The sequence below is a fragment of the Odocoileus virginianus genome, unplaced genomic scaffold, assembly GCF_023699985.2.
Source record: "Odocoileus virginianus isolate 20LAN1187 ecotype Illinois unplaced genomic scaffold, Ovbor_1.2 Unplaced_Scaffold_1, whole genome shotgun sequence".
NCBI lineage: Eukaryota > Metazoa > Chordata > Mammalia > Artiodactyla > Cervidae > Odocoileus > Odocoileus virginianus.
In genome coordinates, this window is record NW_027224263.1 from 10865341 (window position 1) to 10888922 (window position 23582).

The following is a 23582-nucleotide window of genomic DNA, read 5'->3' on the forward strand; positions in this document are numbered from 1 at the left end:
AGATAGAACTTGTGTTAGGCTTTGAAAATTGGGAGATATTTACATAGGTAGATAGAGAAAAAATGGGAAAGCATTATATGTTCGGTAATAGTATGAACTAAATAGTATGCAAAGGAGAGAATTTGATGGGAGTGTTGAAAGACTGGTGTGACCAATGTAAACATTTCAGTGGTGGAATGTTGGAAAAATAAATTGGGGCCATATTTCCATGAGTCTTGAATGTCAGGTTAAGAAATCTGGCCTTTACACTATGAAAAACAGTATGGAGATTCCTTAAAAAACTAGGAATAAAACTACCATATGACCCAACAATCCCACTACTGGGCATATACCCTGAGAAAACCATAATTGAAAAAGACACATGTACCCCAGTGTTCACTGCAGCACTATTTACAATAGCTAGGACATGGAAGCAACCTAGATATCCATCGACGTGTGAATGGATAAGCTGTGGCACATATATATTATGGAATATTCCTCAGCCATAAAAAGGAACACATTTGAGTCAGTTCTAATGAGTTGGATGAACCTAGAGCCTATTATACAGAGTGAAGTAAGTCAAAAAGAGAAAAACAAATATTGTATATTAATGCATGTATGTGGAATCTAGAAAAGATGGTACTGATGAACCTATTTGCAGGGCAGCAGTGGAGACGCAGACATAGAGAACAGACTTGTGGACACAGAGGGGAAGGAGAGGGTGGGACAAATGGAGAGAGTAGCATAGAAACATACATACTACCATATGTAAAAGTTAGCCAGTGGGAATTTGCTATATGACTCAGGGAGCTCAAACTAGTGCTCTATGACAACCTAGAGGGATGAGATGGGGTCTGCAGTGGGAGGGAGGGTCAAGAGGGAGGGGATATATGTATAACTGTGGCTGATTCATGTTGATGTATGGCAGAGACCAACACAACATTGTAAAGCAATTATCCTCCAATTAAAAATAAATTAAAAAAATTTTTTTAATCTGGACTTTAAAATTTTAAAGCAAAAGACTCTGATGGAGAGATGGGGTTGATAGGAATGTATGGATGCATATGACATCTATTTGAGTTTCCTGGGTTTTTTTTTCCTCTCCTCTGAAAAAAGAACAGCAATCTCATCTCTCAAGCATTTTTTTTTAATTTCACTTTAGTCACAGTTAATAACTTCCCCTTCCTCACTACTAAAACAGAAGTGACCTGAATTTTTTAGTAACTAACATTTTTAACTTAATGTTCTTTAGTAGATAATAATGAAGATTTCTTTGAGTATAGATCACCTTTGTACAAATGATTTGTGAAACTAGGTCCTTTGGTGGTATGCTTTTTATTTTTATTTTTTTTCCCTGGTAGGTAAACTTGAATTTATTAAATGTCGAAAATATTTTATTTTTTCAACCATTTAAAAATGCATAACTTTAGTTCACAGACCATACAAAAACAGGTGGGAGACCAGTTTGCCAAACCCTGGTTCACATCATAGAATAGCATATAAACATGCTTTTTATGGGACTTTCCTGGCAACCAAGTGGGTTCAATCCCTGGTTGGGGAACTAAGATCCTGCATGTCTTGTGGCAAGGCATCCCCCCCAACAGTTTATTTTAAAAAGGTGCTGCGTTCAGGTAAAAGGATGACACATATGTGTACTTCCTGTAACAGTAGGTTTAAGAGCTGCTACTTATAGGGAACAATAAGACAACAAAACTTTAAAAAAGCCAGTTCCTAATTTACTAGCTTCTAGTACTTACTAGTACTTCTAAGTACTTGGTAGCTAGAGAACATTTCTCTCATTGGACAGCCCTGTGTCCTGACAGGAGTATTTATTCAGTACGTCATCACAAACCATCTAATACAATAACAGTTCCAACGTAACATATCATATTTATTACTGGTCTCAGACTGATAGTGAGGAAATAAGAAACATCAGGAGCCAAGCATTACAGTAGTGATGTTCTCACTGTGATTTGGCTGCTTAAATAAGTGGTCTTAACACGTGTGCCACTTTTTATGTGAGGCTTCTTATAGACCCAGCTTGGTTCTTCTCCAGTGTCTTCTCTTGGAGTTGTACCTAATTTTATTGCCAGTTTTCATTCGAATCCATTGAGGAATGGGACGATTCTGCTTTTGCTTCTTGGCCAGGAATCGCTTGATCCTGAAAGTCTTGTGAGAAGACATGGTGAGGACAGACCTCAACCGCACATAGGATGGCGGAGAAGAGAAAAGAGTGGTGGTGTGCTTTTTAAAATTAAAAAGCTCAAATCTTACAACTCAATACTACGAGGAGTGTACAAATGACTCTATTAAAGAGTCCAATATAGATGGAGGGAAATATAGATGGAGGGAAACAATGGTGTGAATTGCTGGAAATTGAATGAAAATTGGATAGAAAAACCATACCTTTTAAGAAAGCATGTTTCTTAGGTTCTGATAGGAATTAAGAGACATGGCCTGATGGTGGGAACCGGGATTTAGTTGGTACTGTGCTTTTGTAATGGGGCAGCCCATCTCCAGAAGAAGGTAATAACTGAGGACTGTCTCAAGTCTAGCTAAGTTGATGTTGGTTGTCTGCAGGCACATGCTTGGCTTCCATTGCTTTGTCCTCAGCCTGATTGAAGTGCTGGGGGAAGGGCCTGGACCTTAGACCTTACCATGGAGAGAATCATAGATGACTATATACCAAATCAGATTATACTAAGAAATCTAGTTAACCTCTTTAGAGATTAGATCATCTGGTAGGTACAGTATCACTCCTTAAAACTAGGACTTAGCAGCAGTTTACCTTATAGGAGTTGATATCTTTCAAAAGTTCAAAGTCTAAGAGAGTTTTTAAAGCCAAATAAAATAGAAACCTAATCACTGCTTGGCAGTTTTGGTCTGTGATCTTTGTAAGTACTTAATTAAATCAAATTAAATTGAGGTACAAGAATTATTGGTATGTATTTTTCTTAGGTTAACTTAGGGAAAATATCTATGGAATTAAGGTAGTACAGTGCTTCTGATTTCCCTACTAATAATGAACAGTTATTAGAAGGTAATTGGAGGAGGACATGGCAACCTACTCCAGTATTCTTGCCTGGGGAATCCCATGGACACAGGAGCCTGACTGACTACAGTCCAGGGGGTCACAAAGAGTGAGACACAACTGAAGGGACTTGGAACACATGCATGCAGTTAATTTGTAGAACAGTTGAAGGTTTTTCTCTAATATGCATGAACTGTTCTTAACGATCATCAGCTTTCAAAAATTTGCTCTCATCTTGTCAACATGGCTATTTTAAAGTGATCAAGGAAGACTTTTATAATATAATAACGCTTGAGCTATGACACTAAGGATGTTAAGGAACCATCCAGTTGGCCAAAGTATAATTCTGGGGTTATGATGGGAAAGGGAGGTGATCAATATAGTTGTGAAAGATGCAGTTCAGTTCAATTCAGTTGCTCAGTCTTTGCAACCCCATGGACTGCAGTACACCAGGCTTCCCTGTCCGTCACCAACTCCTGGAGCCTGCTCAAACTCATGTCCATCGAGTCAGTGATGTCATCCAACCATCTCATCCTCTGTCATCCCCTTCTCCTCCTGCCTTCAATCTTTCCCAGCATCAGGGTCTTTTCAGATGAGTCAGTTTCTTCGCATCAGGTGGCCAAAGTATTGGAGTTTCAGCTTCAGCATCAGTCCTTCCAATGAATATTCAGGACTGATTTCCTTGCAGTCCAAGGGACTCTCAAGAGTCTTCTCCAACACCACAGTTCAAAAGCATCAATTCTTCGGTGCTGAGGTTTCTTTATAGTCCAACTCTCACATCCATACATGAAAGTGAAAGGAAAGCGAAAGTGAAAGTCACTCAGTCGCGTCTGACTCTTTACCATCCCATGGAATAGTCCATGAAATTCTCCAGGCCAGAATACTGGGGTGGGCAGCTGTTCCTTTCTCCAGGGGATCTTCCCAACCCAGGGATTGAACCCAGGTCTCCCACATTGCAGACGGATTCTTTACCAGCTGAGCCACCAGGGAAGCCATCCATACATGACTACTGGAAAAACCATAGCTTTGACTAGATGGACCTTTGTTGGCAAAGTAATGTCTCTGCTTTTTAATATGCTGTCTAGGTTGGTCATAACTTATTCTTCCAAGGAACAAGTGTCTTTTAATTTCATGGCTGCAGTCACCATCTGCAGTGATTTTGGAGCCCCCCAAAATAAAGTCTGTCACTGTTTCCATTGTTTCCCCATCTATTTGCCATGAAGTGATGGGACTGGATGCCATGATCTTAGTTTTCTGAATGTTGAATGTGAAAGATGCAGGCAGGATCCAGATCATATTAGGTGCTCATGGACTATGGTAGAGATTAGATTTTATCTAATACTTCAAATCCCCTAAAACAACTTTTCTCTAGAATAATCTATATAAGATTGGTAGTATTTCCCAAATGCTGAGAGGAATTCAATGAAACAACTTTTCAGCTTGAAGATATTGGAAATCCCACAGTCCTACAGAAATACATCTAGCACATTAAATCTTTAGCAGTATAATAATCTCTGGAGTAGAGAGATTGTTGGAGCCTATCCTGATACTTTGTAATTGCTACCTTAATATGTACATACATCCTTATATATCTTAGGTCAGTTAAAAATGGTTGTATAGTGACTTTCTGACAAACTCTGTGATGGACACCAAGAATTAGGAAAATTTTTTTCTCAGTGTCAGTAGTAGCATTCAAATTTCTGTACTTTTATAAATGGAAAGAAAATTTAAGATGGAAAAGAATACTGTGTTACAATTTGCAAATGTATGATTGTCTTATTTTACCCAAATTTTTTTCCAGCAGAAATGCAGCATCCATTTCTACCTTCTTTAACCTCTCAAATATATATATATATGTACGTATGTGTATATGAATGTATACGTAGATATATATGTATTTTTGGTGGGTTTAATTTTCTTCATCTGTTACTATCTTGGGAACTTCATTTAATACCAGTTAAATTTTGATTCCTTTTATCTAAAGCATATAGAGTTCCAAGAAAACATCTCTCTGAATATGGTTTTCCACATTTTCCATATTTATGGAGCAATACTTTGGGAAAAATAACAATTCTGATTCAACCCTTTGCCTAAATTGGTAATCTTTCTGAGCTGCAAAAGTACTTAGTAGTTCTTATATTACTGTACAGTTTTTTATTGTTAAAAAGTTAGGTACACTTTAAAAGAAAATATCCTATTACAGTAGAAAAATAGAAAATTGCTGGTTGGTAACCTTCTTATGAAAATTAAATTGTCCCAATTGGCATAAAATCTCTGGGAATCTATCAGTACCCAAATATCTAAGCCCTTTATGGGCCGTTGATTTATTAATGCTATAATTTCTAATTTGTACCCATTTTAAACAGAGTTTTAAAAAAAGATGTCATCATTTGGTTTGTTCTTTTCTTTTGAAAATAGGAAACAGAGAACTCTGCATGCAAAGTTGGAAATGAGTCCACTGTACAAGAACTGAAACAAGATGTATCTAAAAAGGTTGGTAAGATAAAATGTCAGTATTAATTTAGCAGATGTCATATTTATATTGTATATTTAAAGTGGAAGTTTTTTTATATTATTTTAGCGTAATACCTTGTACATGCTGAATGTTCAGTAAATGTTCCTTGAATCTGTTGAATTTGATTGAAAGCACATAAGACTTTTTAGAAGTCATTTTGTAATCCAACTAATTGGTAATTTATCTTTGAATCAGTATTTTGAAAAATGTTTTATAATATTTTTTTATTTTTCATACTTGTATTTTTGTTAAAGTAAGCTATAGCTACTCTTAAGGTTAGTACCAAGAGGTAAAGGTATTGAAAAGCTTAGTGCAGCAAATTCTGATGTCTTGAGGAGTTAGAGGTTACAGGAAGTCATTACTTTTGTAATACATTTGATAATTTTTAAGGAATTGATGATATGAACCTTCAGAGTTTGATTTACTAAAAGAGATTGAGTATAAGATAAAAATGTTGAAAATGGGTTGTTAACAGTATTGGGATAAAAACCAAGGAGAAAGAATGGTGTGTGTTCATTCATTTATATAAGTTTTGAGTGTTTTCTGTGCCCCAGGCACTGTTCTAGTCAGTAGATTGCCAGAGACCAATGAGATGACACATCTACCCCAGAGTTTCTCAACAGCAACACTTTGGGATGAATAATTGTTTGTTGTGGAGGGAAAGGGAGACTGTTCTGTGAATGTTTAGCAGCATTCCTGGCTTTGACTCATTGGATGTCAGATCCCAACCCCCACCCACCCCTACCCATCTTGACAACCAAAATGTCTCCAGACATCACCAAATGTCTAGGGGAATGGTACTGGGCAAAATCACCACCCCTGAAGATTCATTGTCATACCCTTATGGAATTTAGAAAATTAATGGACTACAGATTTTAATATTGATCCTACTTTTTCCTTTGGGCTTCCCTGGTGGCTCAGCAGTAAAGAATCTGCCTGCAAGTGCAGGAGACTTGGGTTTGATCCCTGGGTCGGGAAGATCTCCTGGAGAAGGGCATGGCAACCCACTCCAGTATTCTTGCCTGGAGAATTCCATGGTCAGAGGAGCCTGGTGGGCTACAGTCCATGGAGTTACAAAGAGTCAGATACAACACAACTGAGTGACTATAACTAGCTAACTATAGTTAGTAGCCCCCCACCCCCAAAAGTGACTTTTTAAGGAGAGTTTAAAAGCTGAAAAAGTAGTAAACACTATGGGGCAATAGGGCTTCCCAGGTGGCTCAGTGGTAAAGAATCTGCCTGCCAGTGCAGGAGATGCAAGTTTGATCCCTGGTTTGGAAGATCCCTTGGAGAAGGAAATGGCAACCCACTCCAGTATTCTTGCCTGGAGAATCCCCATGGTCAGAGGAGTCTGGTGGGCTACAGTCCATGAGATTGCAGACACAACACGACTGAGTGACTATAACAAAGTATAGTTAATAGCCCCCCACCCTCAAAAGCTACAGTCCATGGGGTCACAAGAGTCAGACACAGCTTAGCAACTAAACCACTACCACCACCCTCAAAAGTGGCGTTTTAAGGAGCGTTTAGAAGCTGAAAAAATAGTAAACACTATGGGGCAATAGGGCTTCCCAGTTGGCTCAGTGGTAAAGAATCTGCCTGCTAATGCAGGAGATGTGGGTTTGATTCCTGGGTTGGGAAGATCCCCTGGAGGAAGAAATAGAAACCTGCTCCAATAATTCTTGCCTGGAGAATTCCATGAACAGAGGAACCTGGCAGGCTACAGTCCATGGGGCTGCAAAGAGACACGACTGATTGACAATGCATGCACATAGGGCTATAGAGTGAGTCTTAAGACTCTAGGTATTAGTTTTTAAGTTCTAGGCCATTCAAGTAAATTAAGTATCCAACATTAATGATACAGGGTATGGAGTTATGTGCTGGATCAGGACACAATCCCTGTTCTCAGTAATTTACATTTTAGTAGAATAAATTAGATCAACACAAAACTGAATGTAGTAAGTATTCAAATAAACTCTCAAGCTGTTACAAAAAAACAAGGGAGACTTTCCTTTCTGCTTGAGGATAGGAATGGGGAAGGAGGAAGTAGCATCTGAACTGGTGTTCTTGATGGATGGATAAGATTTGGGCAGGCAGAGGTGGAAAAGGAGAGGCATAAACAAAGGCGTGGAGATGCGGAATGTGCGGAATGTTTGATGATGAGTCTAGAAACCAAATTTAGGGCCAGATTACTGGAATACCTCTTATGTTATGCTAAAACATCTGGTTTTTATTTTACAGTCGCTGCGAAAGGAATGAGTTTTTTGAAGCAGAGAGGTGATAGGAAACAAAGTTTTGATTCTCTCTGTTCTCTTGTTCTTTCCCTGCTTCTGCCTCCTGAAACCCAGGGGGAAAAAAACAGAGCTAGGTACTATAAATAGGTGCTATGGGAGCATATCAAGAGGTAGAAAACATGGGCCTTGCTTTCCAGGTGTAGAGAAAATATTTATACAGAGTTAGCTCATGTACTACTCTGCATTTATTATATTCTAGTTCACATTATAATGAACAGTAAGACTGATAGGAGTTCAGCAAAGGAAGAGATTGTCTTCAGGTAAGGGATGAGGGAAGGCTTAAGACTTTCAACCTTTTTTTAACCCCTCTGATGGCGTAGGCCTTTTCACTTTGCATAGTTATCATTTGAAACCTTTACATTCACCTCATCTCACGGTGCCCACTTGGGTCTGCTCACTTTTAGCAGATAACCTTGCTTTCCATTGCATGTGGGTATCAGAGGCTGTGCTGTGGCATGCTAAGTTGCTTCAGTCATGTCTGATTCTTTGCGACCCTATGGACTGTAGCCCACCAGGCTCCTCTGTCCATGGGGATTCTCCAGGCAAGAATACTGGAGTGGGTTGCCATGCCCTCCTCCAGGGGATCTTCCCAATCCAGGGATAGAACTGGCAGCTCCTGCATTGCAGGTGGATTATTTACTGCTGAGCCACCAGGGAAGCCCATCAGAGGCTAAGAAGCCTAAATTCACTCCTTTCCATCATCTCGAATTTCCCTCTCTGCAAATTTTCATCTTTTACCTCTTCTTCATGTAATTCCTGAGAATTTAGTATTCTTTTTTTTCCTGTCCAAAGTAGAATGGTATAAAGAACCCTGGACTTTTGGAGAAAAACCTGGATTTCAGTTTTGACTTTGTAGTTTACTAGCTGTGGGACCTTGGGCGAAATTCTTAATGCCTCTGTCTCAGATTCCTGCTTTTGTATGGTTGTTGTTCAGTTGCTAAGTCATGTCCATCTCTTTGTGACCCCATGGGCTGCAGCACGCCAGGCTTCCCTGTCCTTCACTGTCTCCTGTAATTTGCTCATACTCATGTCCATTGAGTCAGTGATGCCATTCAACCATCTCATCTGTTGCCCCCTTCTCCTTCCCACCCTCAGTCTTTCTCAGCATCAGGGTCTTTTCCAGTGAGTTGGCTCTTCACATCAGGTGACCAAAGTATTAGAGCTTCAGCTTCACTTATCAGTCCTCCAATGAATACCCAGGGTTGATTTCCTTTAGGATTGACTGGTTTGATCTCATTACAGTCTAAGGGACTCTCCAGAGTCATCTCCAACACCACAGTTTGAAAGCATCAATTCTTCCACAGTCAGCCATAAATGGTCCAATTCTCACATCCATACATGACTACTGGAAAACCATAGCTTTGACTCTGCAGAACTTTGTCAGCAAAATGAAGTCTCTGTCTAGGTTTGTCATAGCTTTTCTTCCAAGGAGCAAGTGTCTTTTAATTTCATGGCTGCAGTCACCATCCACAGTGATTTTGGAGCCCAAGAAAATAAAATTTGCCACTGTTTCCACTTTTCCCCCATCTATTTGCCATGAAGTGATGGGACCAGATGCCATGATCTTAGTTTTTTGAATGTTGAGTTTTAAGCCAGCTTTTTCACTCTCTTTCACCCTCATCAAGAGGCTCTTTAGTTCCTCTTCACTTTCTGCCATTAGAGTGGTATCATCTGCATATCTGAGGTTGTTGATATTTCTCCTGGCAGTCTTGATTCCAGCTTGTGATTCATCCAGCCTGGCATTTCTCATGATGTACTCTGCATGTAAGTTAAATAAGCAGGGTGACAATATAACAGCCTTGACATACTCCTTTCCCAATTTTGAACCAGTCTATTGTTCCATGTCTGGTTCTAACTGTTGCTTCTTGACCTGCATATAGGTTTCTCAGGAGGCAGGTAAGGTGGTCTGATATTCCCATCTCTTGAAGAATTTTCCACAGTTTGTTGTGATCCACACAGTCAAAGGCTTTAGCATAGTCAATGAAACAGAAGTAGATGTTTTTCTGGAATTCCCTTGCTTTTTCTATGATCCAATGGATGTTGGCAATTTGATCTCTGGTTCCTCTGCCTTTTCTAAATCCATCTCATACATCTGAGATTTCTTGGTTCACATACTGTTTAAGGATTTTGAACATTACCTTGCTAACATGTGGAATGGGTGCAATTGTGCAGTAGTTTGAACATTCTTTGGTATCGCCTTTCTTTGGGATTAGAATGAAAACGCCTTTTCCAGTCCTGTGGCCGTTGATGAGTTTTCCAAATTTGCTGACATGTTGAGTGCCGCACTTTAACAGTATCATCTTTTAGGATTTGAAATAGTTCAGCTGGAGTTCCATCACAGTCACTAACTTTGTTTGTAGTGATGCTTCCTAAGGCCCACTTGACTTCACACTCCAGGATGTCTGGCTCTAGGTGAGTGACTACACCACTGTGGTTATCTGGGTCATTAAGACCTTTTTTGTATAGTTCTTCTGTGTATTATTGCCACCTCGTCTCAGTCTCTTGTTCTGTTAGATCCTTGCTGTTTCTGTCCTTTATTGTGCCCATCTTTGTATGAAATGTTCCCTTGATATCTCCAGTTTTCTTGAAGAGATCTCTAGTCTTTCCCATTCTGTTGTTTTCCTCTGTTTCTTTGCATTGTTCACTTAAGAAGGCTTTCTTATCTCTCCTTGCTGTTCTCTGGAACTCTGCATTCAGTTGGGTATATCTTTCCCTTTCTCCTTTGCCTTTTGCTTCTCTTCTTTTCTCAGCTATTTGTAAGACCTCCTCAGACAACCACTTTGCTTCTTTGCATTTCTTTTTCTTTGGGATGGTTTTGGTCACCACCTCCTGTACAGTGTTACAAACCTCCATCCATAGTTCTTCAGGCACTCTGTCTACCAGATCTAATCCCTTGAATCTATTTGTCACCTCCACTGTATAATCATAAGGGATTTGATTTAGGTCATACCTGAATGGCCTAGTGGTTTTCTCTACTTTCTTCAATTTAAGCCTGAATTTTGCAATAAGGAGCTCATGATCTGAGCCACAGTCAGCTCCAGGTCTTATTTTTGCTGACTGTATAGAGCTTCTCCATCTTTGACTGCAAAGAATATAATCAATCTGATTTTGGTATTGACCATCTGGTGATGTCCATGTATAGAGTCATCTCTTGTGTTGTTGGAAAAGGGTGTTTGTTATGACCAATGTGTTCTCTTGACAAAACTCTGTTAGCCTTTGCCCTGCTTCATTTTGTACTCCAAGGCCAAACTTGCCTATTACTCCAGGTATCTCTTGACTTCTGCGTTCCTATCCCCTGTGATGATAAGGACATCTTTTTTTTTGGTGTTAGTTCTAGAAGGTCTTATGGGTCATCATAGAACAGTTCATCGCCAGCTTCTTCAGCATTAGTGGTTGGGGCATAGACTTGGATTACTGTGATATTGAATGATTTGCCTTGGAAACAAACAGAGATAATTCTGTTGTTTTTGAGATTGCACCCAAGTACTGCATTTCTGACTCTTTCTGTTGACTATGAGGGCTACTCCATTTCTTCTAAGGGATTCTTGCTCACAGTAGTAGATATAATGGTCATCTGAGTTAAATTCTCCCATTCCTATCCATTTTAGTTCACTGATTCCTAAAATGTTGATGTTTACTCTTGCCATCTCCTGCTTGACCATGTCCAATTTACCTTGATTCATGAACCTAACATTCCAGATTCCTATGCAATATTGTTCTTGACAACATCAATCTGTAACTTTCATCACAACACACGTCTACAACTGGCATCATTTCTGCTTTGGCTCAGCCTCTTCATTCTTTCTGGAGCTATTTCTCTACCCTTATCTAGTAGCATATTAGACACTGACCTGATGATAAGGGGCTCATCTTTCAGTGTCATATCTTTTTGCCTCTTCATACTGTACATGGGGTTCTTGAGGCAAGAATACTGAAGTGGTTTGCCATTCCCTTTTCCAGTGGACCACGTTTTGTCAGAACTCTCCACCATGACCCATCCGTCTTGGGTGGCCCTGCACACATGGCTCATAGCTTCATTGAGTTACACAAGGCTGTGATCCATGTGATCATTTTGGTTAGCTTTCTGTGATTGTTTTTGTTCTGGAGGCTGTGGGATTGTAGTTCTTGCTTCTTCTGTCTGCCCTCTGATGGATGAGGATAAGAGGCTTGTGCAAGCTTCCTGATGGGAGGGACTGGCTGTGGGGAAAACTGGGTCTTGCTCTGGTGGGCAGGGCCATGCTCAGTAAATCTTTAATCCAATTTTCTGCTGATGGGTGGGGCTGCTTTTGTAGAAGGGAGATAATCTAGTTACCTCAGAAAAGCTGTGTAAAGATTGACTAGAAAATGTGTGTACTGGATCTAATACACAGCAGACCCTTTCTCTTCTCCAGAACTTATCTTCCTTTCCTTTGGCACCTTCCCCTCAGCTTATAAAAATGCTGGAGCACTTTCTTGAACCCTCTTCCATGTGTAGCCAAGCTTTTTGAGAACATAGACTGTACTGGCTGTCCCTGTGTCTTCACCTCTTTTTTTAAAAGATTTATTTGTTTGTTTTTGGTTGTGCTGGATCTTTGTCCCTGCACACTGGCTTTCTCTAGTTCTGGAGAGCAGGAACTACTCTTCATTATATGCGCATTGCAGTTGCTTCTCTTGTTGTGGAGCACAGCCTCTAGGGTGCGTGGACTTCAGTGGTTGTGGCATGTGAGCTCAGTAGTTGTTGTGTACTGCACAGGCCCACTTGCTCCACGGCATATGGGATCCTCCCAGGCCAAGGACTGAACCACGCGTCCCCTGCATTGGCAGGCAGACTCCCAACCACTAGACCACCCGGGATGCCCTTCACCTCTTATTCCTTCTTGAACCTACTATAATCTGGCTTCCATTCCTGCTAAAGGACTCAGTGCTCAGTAACTACCTAATTCACAAATTAGTTGGAGTCTAGTTAATATTTCTCTGGTGAAAGTGAGGTAGATCTAGGATAAAAATGTGAAGATTGACAAAAAATCATATATAGAATATGCTGCAAAATCAGGGATGAATATTATTGAATGTCATACTGTCCAGTTCAACTTGGCACAAATTTGTAGTAAATCACATCAGGATAGTTTCATGAGACAGTCTGTTAATTTTCTGGAGCCAAAGAATTGAGAAAGCAGAAGTCATCTATGGCTCTGTGGTAGAAAGATAAGTGAGTGGCTGGGAGATTTAATGTGTTAATGATGACAAGACTGAGTAGAAAATACATTTTCTTGTAAATGTTTGTAGAAGTAACAGAAAGCCTGCCTGTATTTTTCAACTATAGATAAGACATAAAAGGGGAAAGAGGCAAGATGAGCTGGGTATTTGAACTGTTGATGCTCCTGACATTTCTTTGCAGAGCGGGGGGTTAGATGTAGCCTGTTTAAGAACTTTAATCTCTCTGGATCTGCTAGCTTTTCATGTTCAGGCCTGAGTTCAGAGCTAAACAGCTTGAATTCTTGTACAAGGTGGTTTTCATTCTCATAGTTTTGTTAACTAGACTCAAACCAGCAGGCTATTACTGCAACTAACTTGGCATAAATATGTAAATAAACTATGACATGAAGCATCTGAATGTAAATTTAGGTTTAAACTTTTTTTTTTACAGGGTTGATTGAACTTTTGTGATTATACAGACTAACACGGATTCCTTGTTATAATGATTAAGAGTACAGTTTCTGGAACCAAGCTCCCTACATTTATACCAGTTTCATCACTTACTAGCTTTGTAACCTTGAATAAATCTCTGTGACTTAGTTCCCTCATTTGTATATTGACGATAGTAAGAGTGCTATCTTATAAGGTTGTTATAAAGATTAAAATACATGAAGTGTTAAGAACATTGCCTGGCACATAGTAAGTAAAATATAAATGATTAGCTAATATTATGTTCTTGAAAATCACTTCACTGTTTTTTTAAACTGCTTTTTAACCTTTCATCAGATTATTGAAAGTATTATTGAGGAGAGTCAGAAAGTACTACAGCTTGAAGATGATTCTTTGGATTCCAAAGGAAAAGGACAGTCTGATCAGGCTATTGCCAGTCCTGTCACAGCTGGAAGAGATCTTAGCAATATACCTGGACTGTTAGCCATAGATCAAGTACTGCAGGAAGATTCTCAGAAGGCAGAGAGTCAGGATGTATCTGAAGAAACTGAATTAGAATCAAAACAGTGTTTTCCTTCTGATGACACATGTGAGAAGCCAGTAGATGAAACCACAAAGTTAACTGAAATAAGTTCAACTGCTCAGCTTAATATTCCTGAAACTGTAACAGAAGTGTTGAACAAGGAAGAAGTGGAAGTCAAAGAAAGTGATGTTCTAGAATCTGTATCCTCGCACTCCTTATCTATGAAAGATTTTGCCGTAGTGGAAGAAGTTGCACCTGCCAAACCGCCAAGACAGCTTACTCCAGAACCTGATATAGTAGCTAGTACAAAGAAGCCTGTTCCAGCACGCCCACCCCCTCCAGCTAACTTCCCACCTCCTAGGCCCCCACCTCCATCTCGACCTGCTCCACCACCAAGAAAAAAGAAGAGTGAATTGGAGTTTGAGGCTCTTAAGACACCTGATCTAGATGGTAAGTATTAATTGAGAAATAAGGATCTTTGTGGGGAGTTTGGGGAATTGAAACTTGACCTTTCTGATTTTTTTTTTCAATTTATGCTGTATTTAACCACATTGATGACCAAGTTATAAAATGTATTTTACTAACAGAAAGCCAAAATGTTTACATTGGTATTGTTGCATTATTGTAATTAAACATTTCAGCAGGCTTTCAAATCTGTTACCGTTGGAGAGCCAGAGTGGCACAGTGAAAAGAACAGAGGATTTGGAGACTTAGGATTTGAATTCAAGCCCCAGATCTCTTCATGTATAAGGTGTTTAGCCTTGAGGAATTTAAATAACTTATTTGAACCCTGGTTTCCCCTAATATAAAAAGAGAGTAATGAAACCACTTTTCTCATAGGATTGTTCTAAGAATCAGATAAAGGTTTAAGTACTTTTAAGCTATGAATAAGGTCATATAAGTATTGGTTGTTGTTGTTATTATTATATTATTATTATTGCAGTTCCCAAAGAGAGTATTACATCTGATACTCTCCTAACTACGAACATGGCTTCAGAGAGTACAGTCAAAGATTCTCAGCCTTCTCTTGATTTGGCAAGTGCTACCAGTGGAGATAAAATAGTTACTGCCCAGGTTGGTGAATATGTGTTATATTTGATACAGGCTGTCTCAACTTTCTGCAACTAACTGGTTTGTTGATTGTTGAACCTTCTTTCTTCTCCAGGCCAAATATTTCCTTGTCTCCAAAACCTGGCTACCACATCCCTTGTCCAGCTCTGCTACTAAGTAGCTGACTGATTCTAGCAACCTTTTTAACATCTGAGTCTGAAATGGCTCATTGATAAAATGAGGGGAAAACCTTCCTTGAAGGTTTATTGCAAGATTGAAATGAGCTAAAATATGCCAGGTACCTGGTATGTGTGTTCAAAAAGTGACAGATGCTGCTATATATAGTATTTATTAAAAATACCAACTACCATCTTCATTTATCTGACCTATAATGGTCAAAGGACTTCCCAGGTGGCTCTAGTGGTGAAGAACCTGCCTGCCAATGCAGGAGACATAAGGGATGAGCCTACAATCCCTAGGTGGGAAAGATCTCCTGGAGGAGGGTATGGCAACCCACTCCAGTATTCTTGTCTGGAGAATCCCATGAACAGAGGAGTGTAGGATTACAGAGAGTCGTACACAACTGAAGCGACTTAACACACACGCACACATAGTGGTCAAATTGGGAACTTTTATATTTTACAATTTCCTTTTCCTAATCATGAAAAAAAAAAGCCTTCATACAGTAGACTATACATCCATATATGAGGCAATATAGAAAGAACTTGATAACATGAATTTCTGCCTCTGCAAAATTCTGGAATTCAAGGGTTACTTACGTGGTAGCTCTGATGGGGCAGGTTGGCAGACTGGGAGATATTATACTAAGTGAAGTATCAAATAGAGAAAGACAAATATCATATGATATTGCTTATATGCAGAATCTTAAAAAATTATACAAATGAACTTATTTACAGAACAGAAACAGACTCAGAGAATTGAACTTATGATTACCGGGGGGGGGGGGGGGGGGGTGAGCAGGTGAGGTAGATTGAGAGCTTGGAATTGACATATACACACTGCTATATTTAAAATAGATAATCAACAAGGACCTACTGTATAGCACAGGGAACTCTGCTCAATATTCTGTAATAACCTAAATGGGAAAAGAATTTGAAAAAGAAGAGCTACACTGTTTATAATAGCCAGGACATGGAAGCAACGTAAATGCCCATCAGCAGACAAATGGATAAGAAAGCTATGGTACATATACACAATGGAATATTACTCAGCCATTAAAAAGAATACATTTGAATCAGTTCTAATGAGATGGATGAAACTGGAGCCCATTATACAGAGTGAAGTAAGCCAGAAAGATAAACACCAATACAGTATACTAATGCATATATATGGAATTTAAAAAGATGGTAATGATAACCCTATATGCAGGACAGAAAAAGAGACACAGATGTATAGAACAGACTTTTGGACTCTGTGGGAGAAGGCAAGGGTGGGATGATCTGAGAGAATAGCATTGAAACATGTATATTATCAAGTGTGAAACAGATCGCCAGTCCAGGTTGGATGCATGAGACAAGTGCTCAGGGCTGGTGCACTGGGGTGACCCAGAGGGATGGGATGGGAAGGGAGGTGGGAGGTGGGGTTCAGGATGGGGAACACATGTAAATCCATGGCTGATTCATGTCAATGTATGGCAAAAACCACTACAGTATTGTAAAGTAATTAGCCTCCAACTAATAAATGAAAAAAAAAGAAAAAGAAGAGCTATGTGTATATGTATAACTGAATCACTTTGCTATACACCTGAAACTAACACAACATTGTTAATCAACTATACTTCAATATAAAATAAAAATGTTTAATTTTTTTTTTTTTAGAAAATCAAGGATTCTGTGGCCACTGGACTTGGAATAAAATTCAAAATAATGCATACACACAAAAAGACACAATGGTGTTTTCATAGCCTTAGAGCAGAGGTCAATAGTGGCCTGATTTTATAGGGTCCTCAAGCTAAAAATGGTCTTTGTATTTTTAAAGCATTGTTTTTTTTAAAAAAGAATATTCAACAGACACTATATGTGAAGCAAAAAGCTTAAAATCTTTACTATCTGGCTGTACAGGAAAAAGTTTGCCAACCCCTGCCCTCAAGACATCCATGTGTATAGTCCTGATTAATGGCACATTTTACTAGCAGAGAACTGATTTTGGACTAAGTTCAAATAGAACATTTATTTGCTTTCAAGACTACTCAGACATTATTTCATGAGCAGCGACACTTTGGGTACCTAATGTTTTTTAGCATGATGGGAATAATAAAAGACTGAAATGGAATGTTCTGTTTAAATTTTCAGTAGGCTCCATTATCTGTATTATGGAATTCTTTAGAACTGTGTGTGGTAATGAATAATTGAATATTTATAAAAACTGACTCAGTCTACTTTCTGTTTATAAAATTATAATTTCAGGAAAATGGAAAAGCACCTGATGGGCAGACAATAGCAGGTGAAGTGATGGGCCCTCAGAGACCTAGATCCAACTCTGGGAGAGAGCTTACTGATGAGGTATAATTAAATTTTTTTTTGTTTGTTCTTGAAAATATAAAATATAAAGGTCATAGTGAGAAGATTAAAAAATTCCAGAGATGAATGGTGATGGTGGTTGCATGGCAATGTAAATGTAGTTGATGCCACTGAACTATACAATTAAAAGTGGTTATAATGATAAATTTTGTATTATATATATTTTACTATGATCAAAAAAATAAGTTTATTGCTATTAGGTAAAAAATCATATTGTAAAAGAAAAAATAAAAATTGAAGATTGTCTTAGTTTTTGTTTTTTTAATGTGCTGGAATTTTAACTCTGACTTAAACTTGCCCTTTCACACAATTATATGGTAGAATAAATGTATTGAAAGCCAAGGCCTATGTTTTATAGGAAGTAGGCTTAAAAGGAACTTGATATGATATACATGTGTCTCTATACATGTTAGATGATGTACAGTATATACAAGCTCAATGCTTGATTCTTAACTTAAAATTTAGTATATATCTGATGGCTAATTTATTCAGAATGAAGCTTTGAAGCAAAATCTTAGTTTCTGTTTCTTTTAAACAATACATTTTTTAAAAATTATTGTACTTTGGAAAACAGTTTTGTAGTTCCTCAAAATAGTAAACATTGACTTACCATGACCCAGCAATGCCACTCCTATGTATACAGCAAAGTGAAATGAAAACATATGTCCACACAAAAAATGTACATAGGTGTTCATAACTAGCTAAAGTGTGGAAACAATGCAAATGTCTGATAAATAAAATGTAGTGTATCATCCATGTGGACTATTTTTTGGCAATTAAAAGGAATGAGATTCTGTTACATGCCATAACATGAATGAACCTTGAAAGCTTGATGCTAACTGGAAGAAGCCAATCACAAAAGACTACATACTATATAATATAATTTAAATGAAATGCCCAGAATAGGCAATTACATAGAGGAAAAAAGTAGATTAGTGGTTGCCAGGAACTGGGAGGAAAAGGGAATAAGGCATGACAGCTAATGGATATAGAGTTTCTCTTGGGGGAGGCAGAAATGTTCCAAACTTAGATAATGGTGGTAATTGTACATTTCTGAGTGTACTAAAAACTGTTGAATTATATATTAAATGTGTACATTATGTGGTGTGGGAATTGTATCTCACTAAAAATGTTTACAAAATTATTGCACACAGTACTGAATGTATCTAGAGAGTTCTTAGCTTAAATTTTTTAGGATTTTGTGGACTCAAAAAGATAATTAAATTATAGGTACTCTTGGTGTTATTTTTTACTTCAGGAAATTTTAGCCAGTGTAATGATTAAGAACCTAGATACTGGAGAAGAAATACCTTTGAGTCTTGCAGAAGAGAAACTGCCAACGGGTATTAATCCTCTCACTCTACACATCATGAGAAGGACTAAGGAATATGTAAGGTATGGCCTAATGTTATTATTCATCATTTGTAGTATTTCATTCAAAGTGGTGAAGAGTTCTGTTTATGAACTGTGAGAGTCCCTAATTTGGTTTCATTCAGTGTTCTTTTTTTAAAGTTAGAATTAAAATAGTCAGTTAATGTATGTATTCTTAAACTTTGTCCTCTCTTTTTAAAAATGAGTTCTTTTTTTTAGATTCCACATGTAAGTGATATCATAAAGTATTTGTCTTTTTCTGTCTGATTTATTTCATTTAGTTTTATGTTCCCAAGGTCTACCCATATTGTCACAAATGGCTAGATTTCCTTTTAATGGCTGAATAATATTCCTATGTGTGTCACATTTTCTTCGTTTAACTTTGTTCTTTCTTATAACTGTGCAGTTACTTGGGGGGAAATATATATCTTAGTTCAGTTCAGTTCAGTTCAGTGGCTCAGTTGTGTCTGACTCTTTGCAACCCCATGGACTGCAGCATGCCAGGCCTCCCTGTCCATCACCAACTCCCGGAGTTTACCCAAATTCATGTCCATTGAGTCAGTGATGCCATCCAGCCATCTCATCCTCTGTCGTCCCCTTCTCCTTCTGCCTTCAATCTTTCCCAGCATCAGGGTCTTTTCCAATGAGTCAGCTCTTTGCATGAGGTGGCCAAAGTATTGGAGTTTCAGCTTCAACATCAGTCTTTCCAATGAACACCCAGGACTGATCTCCTTTAGGATGGACTGGTTGGATCTCCTTGCAGTCCAAGGGACTCTCAAGAGTCTTCTCCAACACCACAGTTCAAAAGCATCAATTCTTCGGTGCTCAGCTTTCTTTATAGTCCAACTCTCACATCCATATGTGACCACTGGAAAAACCATAGCCTTGACTAGATGGACCTTTGTTGGCAAAGTAATGTCTCTGCTTTTTAATATGCTGTCTAGGTTGGTCATAACTTTCCTTCCAAGGAGTAAGCATCTTTTAATTTCATGGCTACAGTCACCATATGCAGTGATTTTGGAGCCCCAAAAATAAAGTCAGTCACTGTTTCCACTGTTTCCCCATCTATTTGCCATGAAGTAATGGGACCGGATTCCATGATATATCTTAAATATCATAGTATTTGGTTTGTCTTCTTTTAAGATGATTTTTATTATTCTAGAGAGAATATTAAAACATAAGAGGCTAAAAAGCTATGTGGGATAAATACCTGGTCTTCTGAAGCCTTGCTTTAAGGATCAGAAATTTTATAAATAATTGTATTGTCTTTTTAGGGTCAGACAGTGTCTTTAGAGTGAAATGATTGACTTAACTGTGAGAAATATGTAGACCCAAGAAGTAATTTCTGTGAAACCAAAGCTTTCACATGATGTGCCTGATAAGTAAGGAGGAAGATATTTACAAGTTAATTTGTCATTTCTGTGCAGCATGTTTTACCCAGCACAATGCCTTTTTTGTGTTAGTTTTTTCATAAATTCCTGAATTGCATTTGTTTATGTTTTATGCATTGTACCATCTTTCAAGTCTTTTAATTCTCAGGGTCATTTAAATTAAACTTAACATAAAGCATGTAAACATTTTTTTTCTTAACACTGATTAGTTAATTGTATAGTAAGTATACATAGAGAGTTTTGAGAAGTTTTGAGAAATGGCTTCTTTTAAAATGACTTCTTCTTGTAGTAATGATGCAGCACAGTCAGACGATGAAGAGAAGTTACAGTCTCAACAAACAGATACTGATGGTGGACGGTTAAAACAGAAAACGTGAGTTACATCCAATTTCTTCATTTCAGGCTTCTGTTACTATGTGTGTGTGTGTGTGTGTGTGTGTATTTTATATATGAGAACTGTCATACTGTTTTAAATCTATGCTCTGGCCAGTTTGTTTGTCCATCTACCACCACCACTTCCTGCCCTCAGGCAATGGATTATGAGTTCCTTGAGGCTGTCTTGGTCATTTTTATAGCATCTGACATACAGTAAATGATCAATACGTTTTGCTTCATGCTTGTATTATTTTTCTAATGGTAGATAGGTACCAGAAGTGTTGGTAGAAGAACATGATTGTTCTTGAAGTTGCTTTTTCCATTTCACATCATTGCTTCAGATCCTACTTGTCTTTCTAAACTCAACTACATGAGACTCTTCCTGACCACTCCAGTTCATAGTAAAGATTTTCCTGTTCTCAATTTCAATGACAGCCATAGTCTATATACCATACATTTGCTATTTATATTATCTTAAGTTGTTTTCTGATTTAAAAAATAAATACATGTTAAACAACTAGACCATAAGAACTGATGCTTTTGAACTGTGGTGTTGAAGAAGATTCTTGAGAGTTCTTTGGACTGTAAGGAGAACAAACCAGTCAGTTGTAAAGGAAATCAATCCTGAATATTCATTGAAAGGACTAATGCTGAAGCTGCTCCAGTACTTTGGCCACCTGATGCGAAGAACTGACTCATCTGAAAAGACCCTGATGCTGGGAAAGATTGAAGGCAGGAGAAGGGGACGACAGAGGATGAGATGTTTGGATGGCATCACCGACTCAGTGGACATGAGTTTGAGCAGGCTCCAGGAGATGGTGAAAGACAGGGAAGCCTGGCATGCTGCAGTCCGTGGGATCACAAAGAGTCAGACGTGACTGAATGACTGAACAACAACAATATGTTCCAAAAGGATTTTGATCATACCATTCTTTTTCCCTGTATAAAAATCTAGCACAGTGGTAGACATGTAGGATTTCCTTGATTATACACAAGTCCCTTGTTGTTCAGTCACTCAGTTGTGTCTGACTCTTTGCGACCCCATGGACTGCAGCATGCCAGGCTTCCCTGTCCTTCACTATCTCCCAGAGTTTGCTCAGATTCATGTCCATTGAGTCAATGATGCCATCCAACCATCTCATCCTCTGTCACCCCTTCTTCTGCCCTCAATCTTTCCCAGCATCAGGGTCTTTTCAAATGAGTTGGTGGCTTCAGCTTCAGCATCAGTCCTTCCAGTGAATATTCAGGACTGATTTCCTTTAGGATTGACTGGTTTGATCTCCTTGCTGTCCAAGGGACTCTCAAGAGTCTTCTCCAGCACCACAGTTGGAAAGCATCAGTTCTTTGGCACTCAGCCTTCTTTATGGTCCAACTCTCACATCCATATGTGACTACTGGAAAAACCATAGCTTTGACTATATGGACCTTTGTCAGCAAAATGATGTCTCTGCTTTTTAATATGCTGTCTAGGTTTGTCACAGCTTTTCTTCCAAGGAGCAAGCGTCTTTTAATTTCATGGCTGCAGTCACTGTCTGCAGTGATTTTTGGAGCCCAAGAAAATAAAGTCTGTCACTGTTTCCATTGTTTCCCCATCTGTTTGCCATGAAGTGATGGGACTGGATGCTGTGATCTTCGTTTTTTGAATGTTGAGTTTAAAGCCAACTTTTTCACTCTCCTCTTTCACCTTCATCAAAGAGGCTCTTTAGTTCTTCCTCACTTTCTGCCATGAGGGTGGTGTCATCTGCATATCTGAGACTATCGATATTTCTCCTCGCAATTTTGATTCCAGCTTGTGATTCATCCAGATTGGCAGGCATTTTTCATGATGTACTCTGCATGCAAGTTAAATAAGCAGGGTGATAATATACAGCCTTGCCATACTCGTTTCCCAGTTTTGAACTGTCCTTTGTTCCATGTCCAGTTCTAACTGTTGCATTTGACCTGCATGTAGGTTTCTCAGGAAACAGGTAAGGTAGTTTAGTATTTCCATCTCTTTAAGAATTTTCCACAATTTGTTGTGATCCACACAGTCAAAGGCTTTAGTGTAGTCAATGAAGCAGAAATAGATGTTTTTCTGGAATTCTTTTGCTTTTTCTATGATCCAGTGGATCTTGGCAATTTGATCTCTGGTTCCTTTGCCTTTTCTTAATCTAGCTTGTACATCTGGAAGTCCTTTAATTGGCAATAATTTAGTCTAAGGCCAAAGTGAGTTCTCCACTCAAGTCTGATCTTTTCCTCATGTGGAAAGTATAGCAAAGAAAACATTGAGATTTTTTTAGAAAAGGTATGCCCACAGTGGAGGTATATGATAACACCTCAGCCATCTGGACCCTGGCTGTCTAGCAGTGGCAACTATTAAGGACCGTATAATTAGAATTGTTCAGGAGGCGTATAGACATTTAGGAAAGAGTGCTCCATGCAGTAAAGCTCATTATTTTTTAAAAAGAAAAGCTCCTCAGGTTTATTGAAAACCTTTATACTTACTTCTTACATAATTTTAAAAAGTCTGGTCATCTGATATTTGATCTCAGAGCAAAATAGAAGCATCAAACCGTGACAGATAGAAGTTAGCACATAAGAATGTCAGAGAATACTCTGATTGCAAGAGAAGAATCAGGAAAATGATAAAAAGGACTCATATTGCTCAGCCATTCCACATGGCAGTGCTTTCAACTTTTTCTCACATCATCATGTTCAGAACATGGTATTATTTGCACTGAATCCTGGGGTAAGCTGATGAGGCAGCTGATGGCCAGAAGAGACTGACCCAGGGTTCTGGCTTCTCTGGGCCCTCCCCTGTTGCCTTGAAGGCTGAGAGGGGAACCATTATTATGGCCCACTTGCAATCATTTGAGAAGCCTTGGTGTATTCAGTTCAGTTCAGTTCAA

At 38.6% G+C, this 23582-nt stretch overlaps 2 protein-coding genes across 2 annotated transcripts in view; one reads left to right on the plus strand and one right to left on the minus strand.

The window, feature by feature from the left end:
- The window catches only part of WDR44 (WD repeat domain 44), an 86968-nt gene that overhangs the window by 30061 nt on the left and 33325 nt on the right, over positions 1 to 23582 (plus strand). Inside the window, exons 3-8 of the mRNA XM_020881539.2 lie at positions 5429 to 5503; positions 13781 to 14417; positions 14911 to 15041; positions 17444 to 17539; positions 18816 to 18952; positions 20609 to 20692. Coding sequence (XP_020737198.1) covers positions 5429 to 5503; positions 13781 to 14417; positions 14911 to 15041; positions 17444 to 17539; positions 18816 to 18952; positions 20609 to 20692 — 1160 coding nt within the window. The remainder of the gene's footprint in view (positions 1 to 5428; positions 5504 to 13780; positions 14418 to 14910; positions 15042 to 17443; positions 17540 to 18815; positions 18953 to 20608; positions 20693 to 23582) is intronic.
- Positions 1993 to 2208, minus strand: LOC110129876 (large ribosomal subunit protein eL39). Its single transcript, XM_020881540.2, has one exon. It carries the CDS (start codon positions 2161 to 2163, stop codon positions 2008 to 2010), a length of 156 nt encoding a protein of 51 aa, XP_020737199.1. The 5' UTR covers positions 2164 to 2208; the 3' UTR covers positions 1993 to 2007.

Bases quoted from the DNA above. Each gene is read 5' to 3' on its own strand.
- LOC110129876 (XM_020881540.2), bottom strand. From the start codon at position 2,163: ATGTCTTCTCACAAGACTTTCAGGATCAAGCGATTCCTGGCCAAGAAG.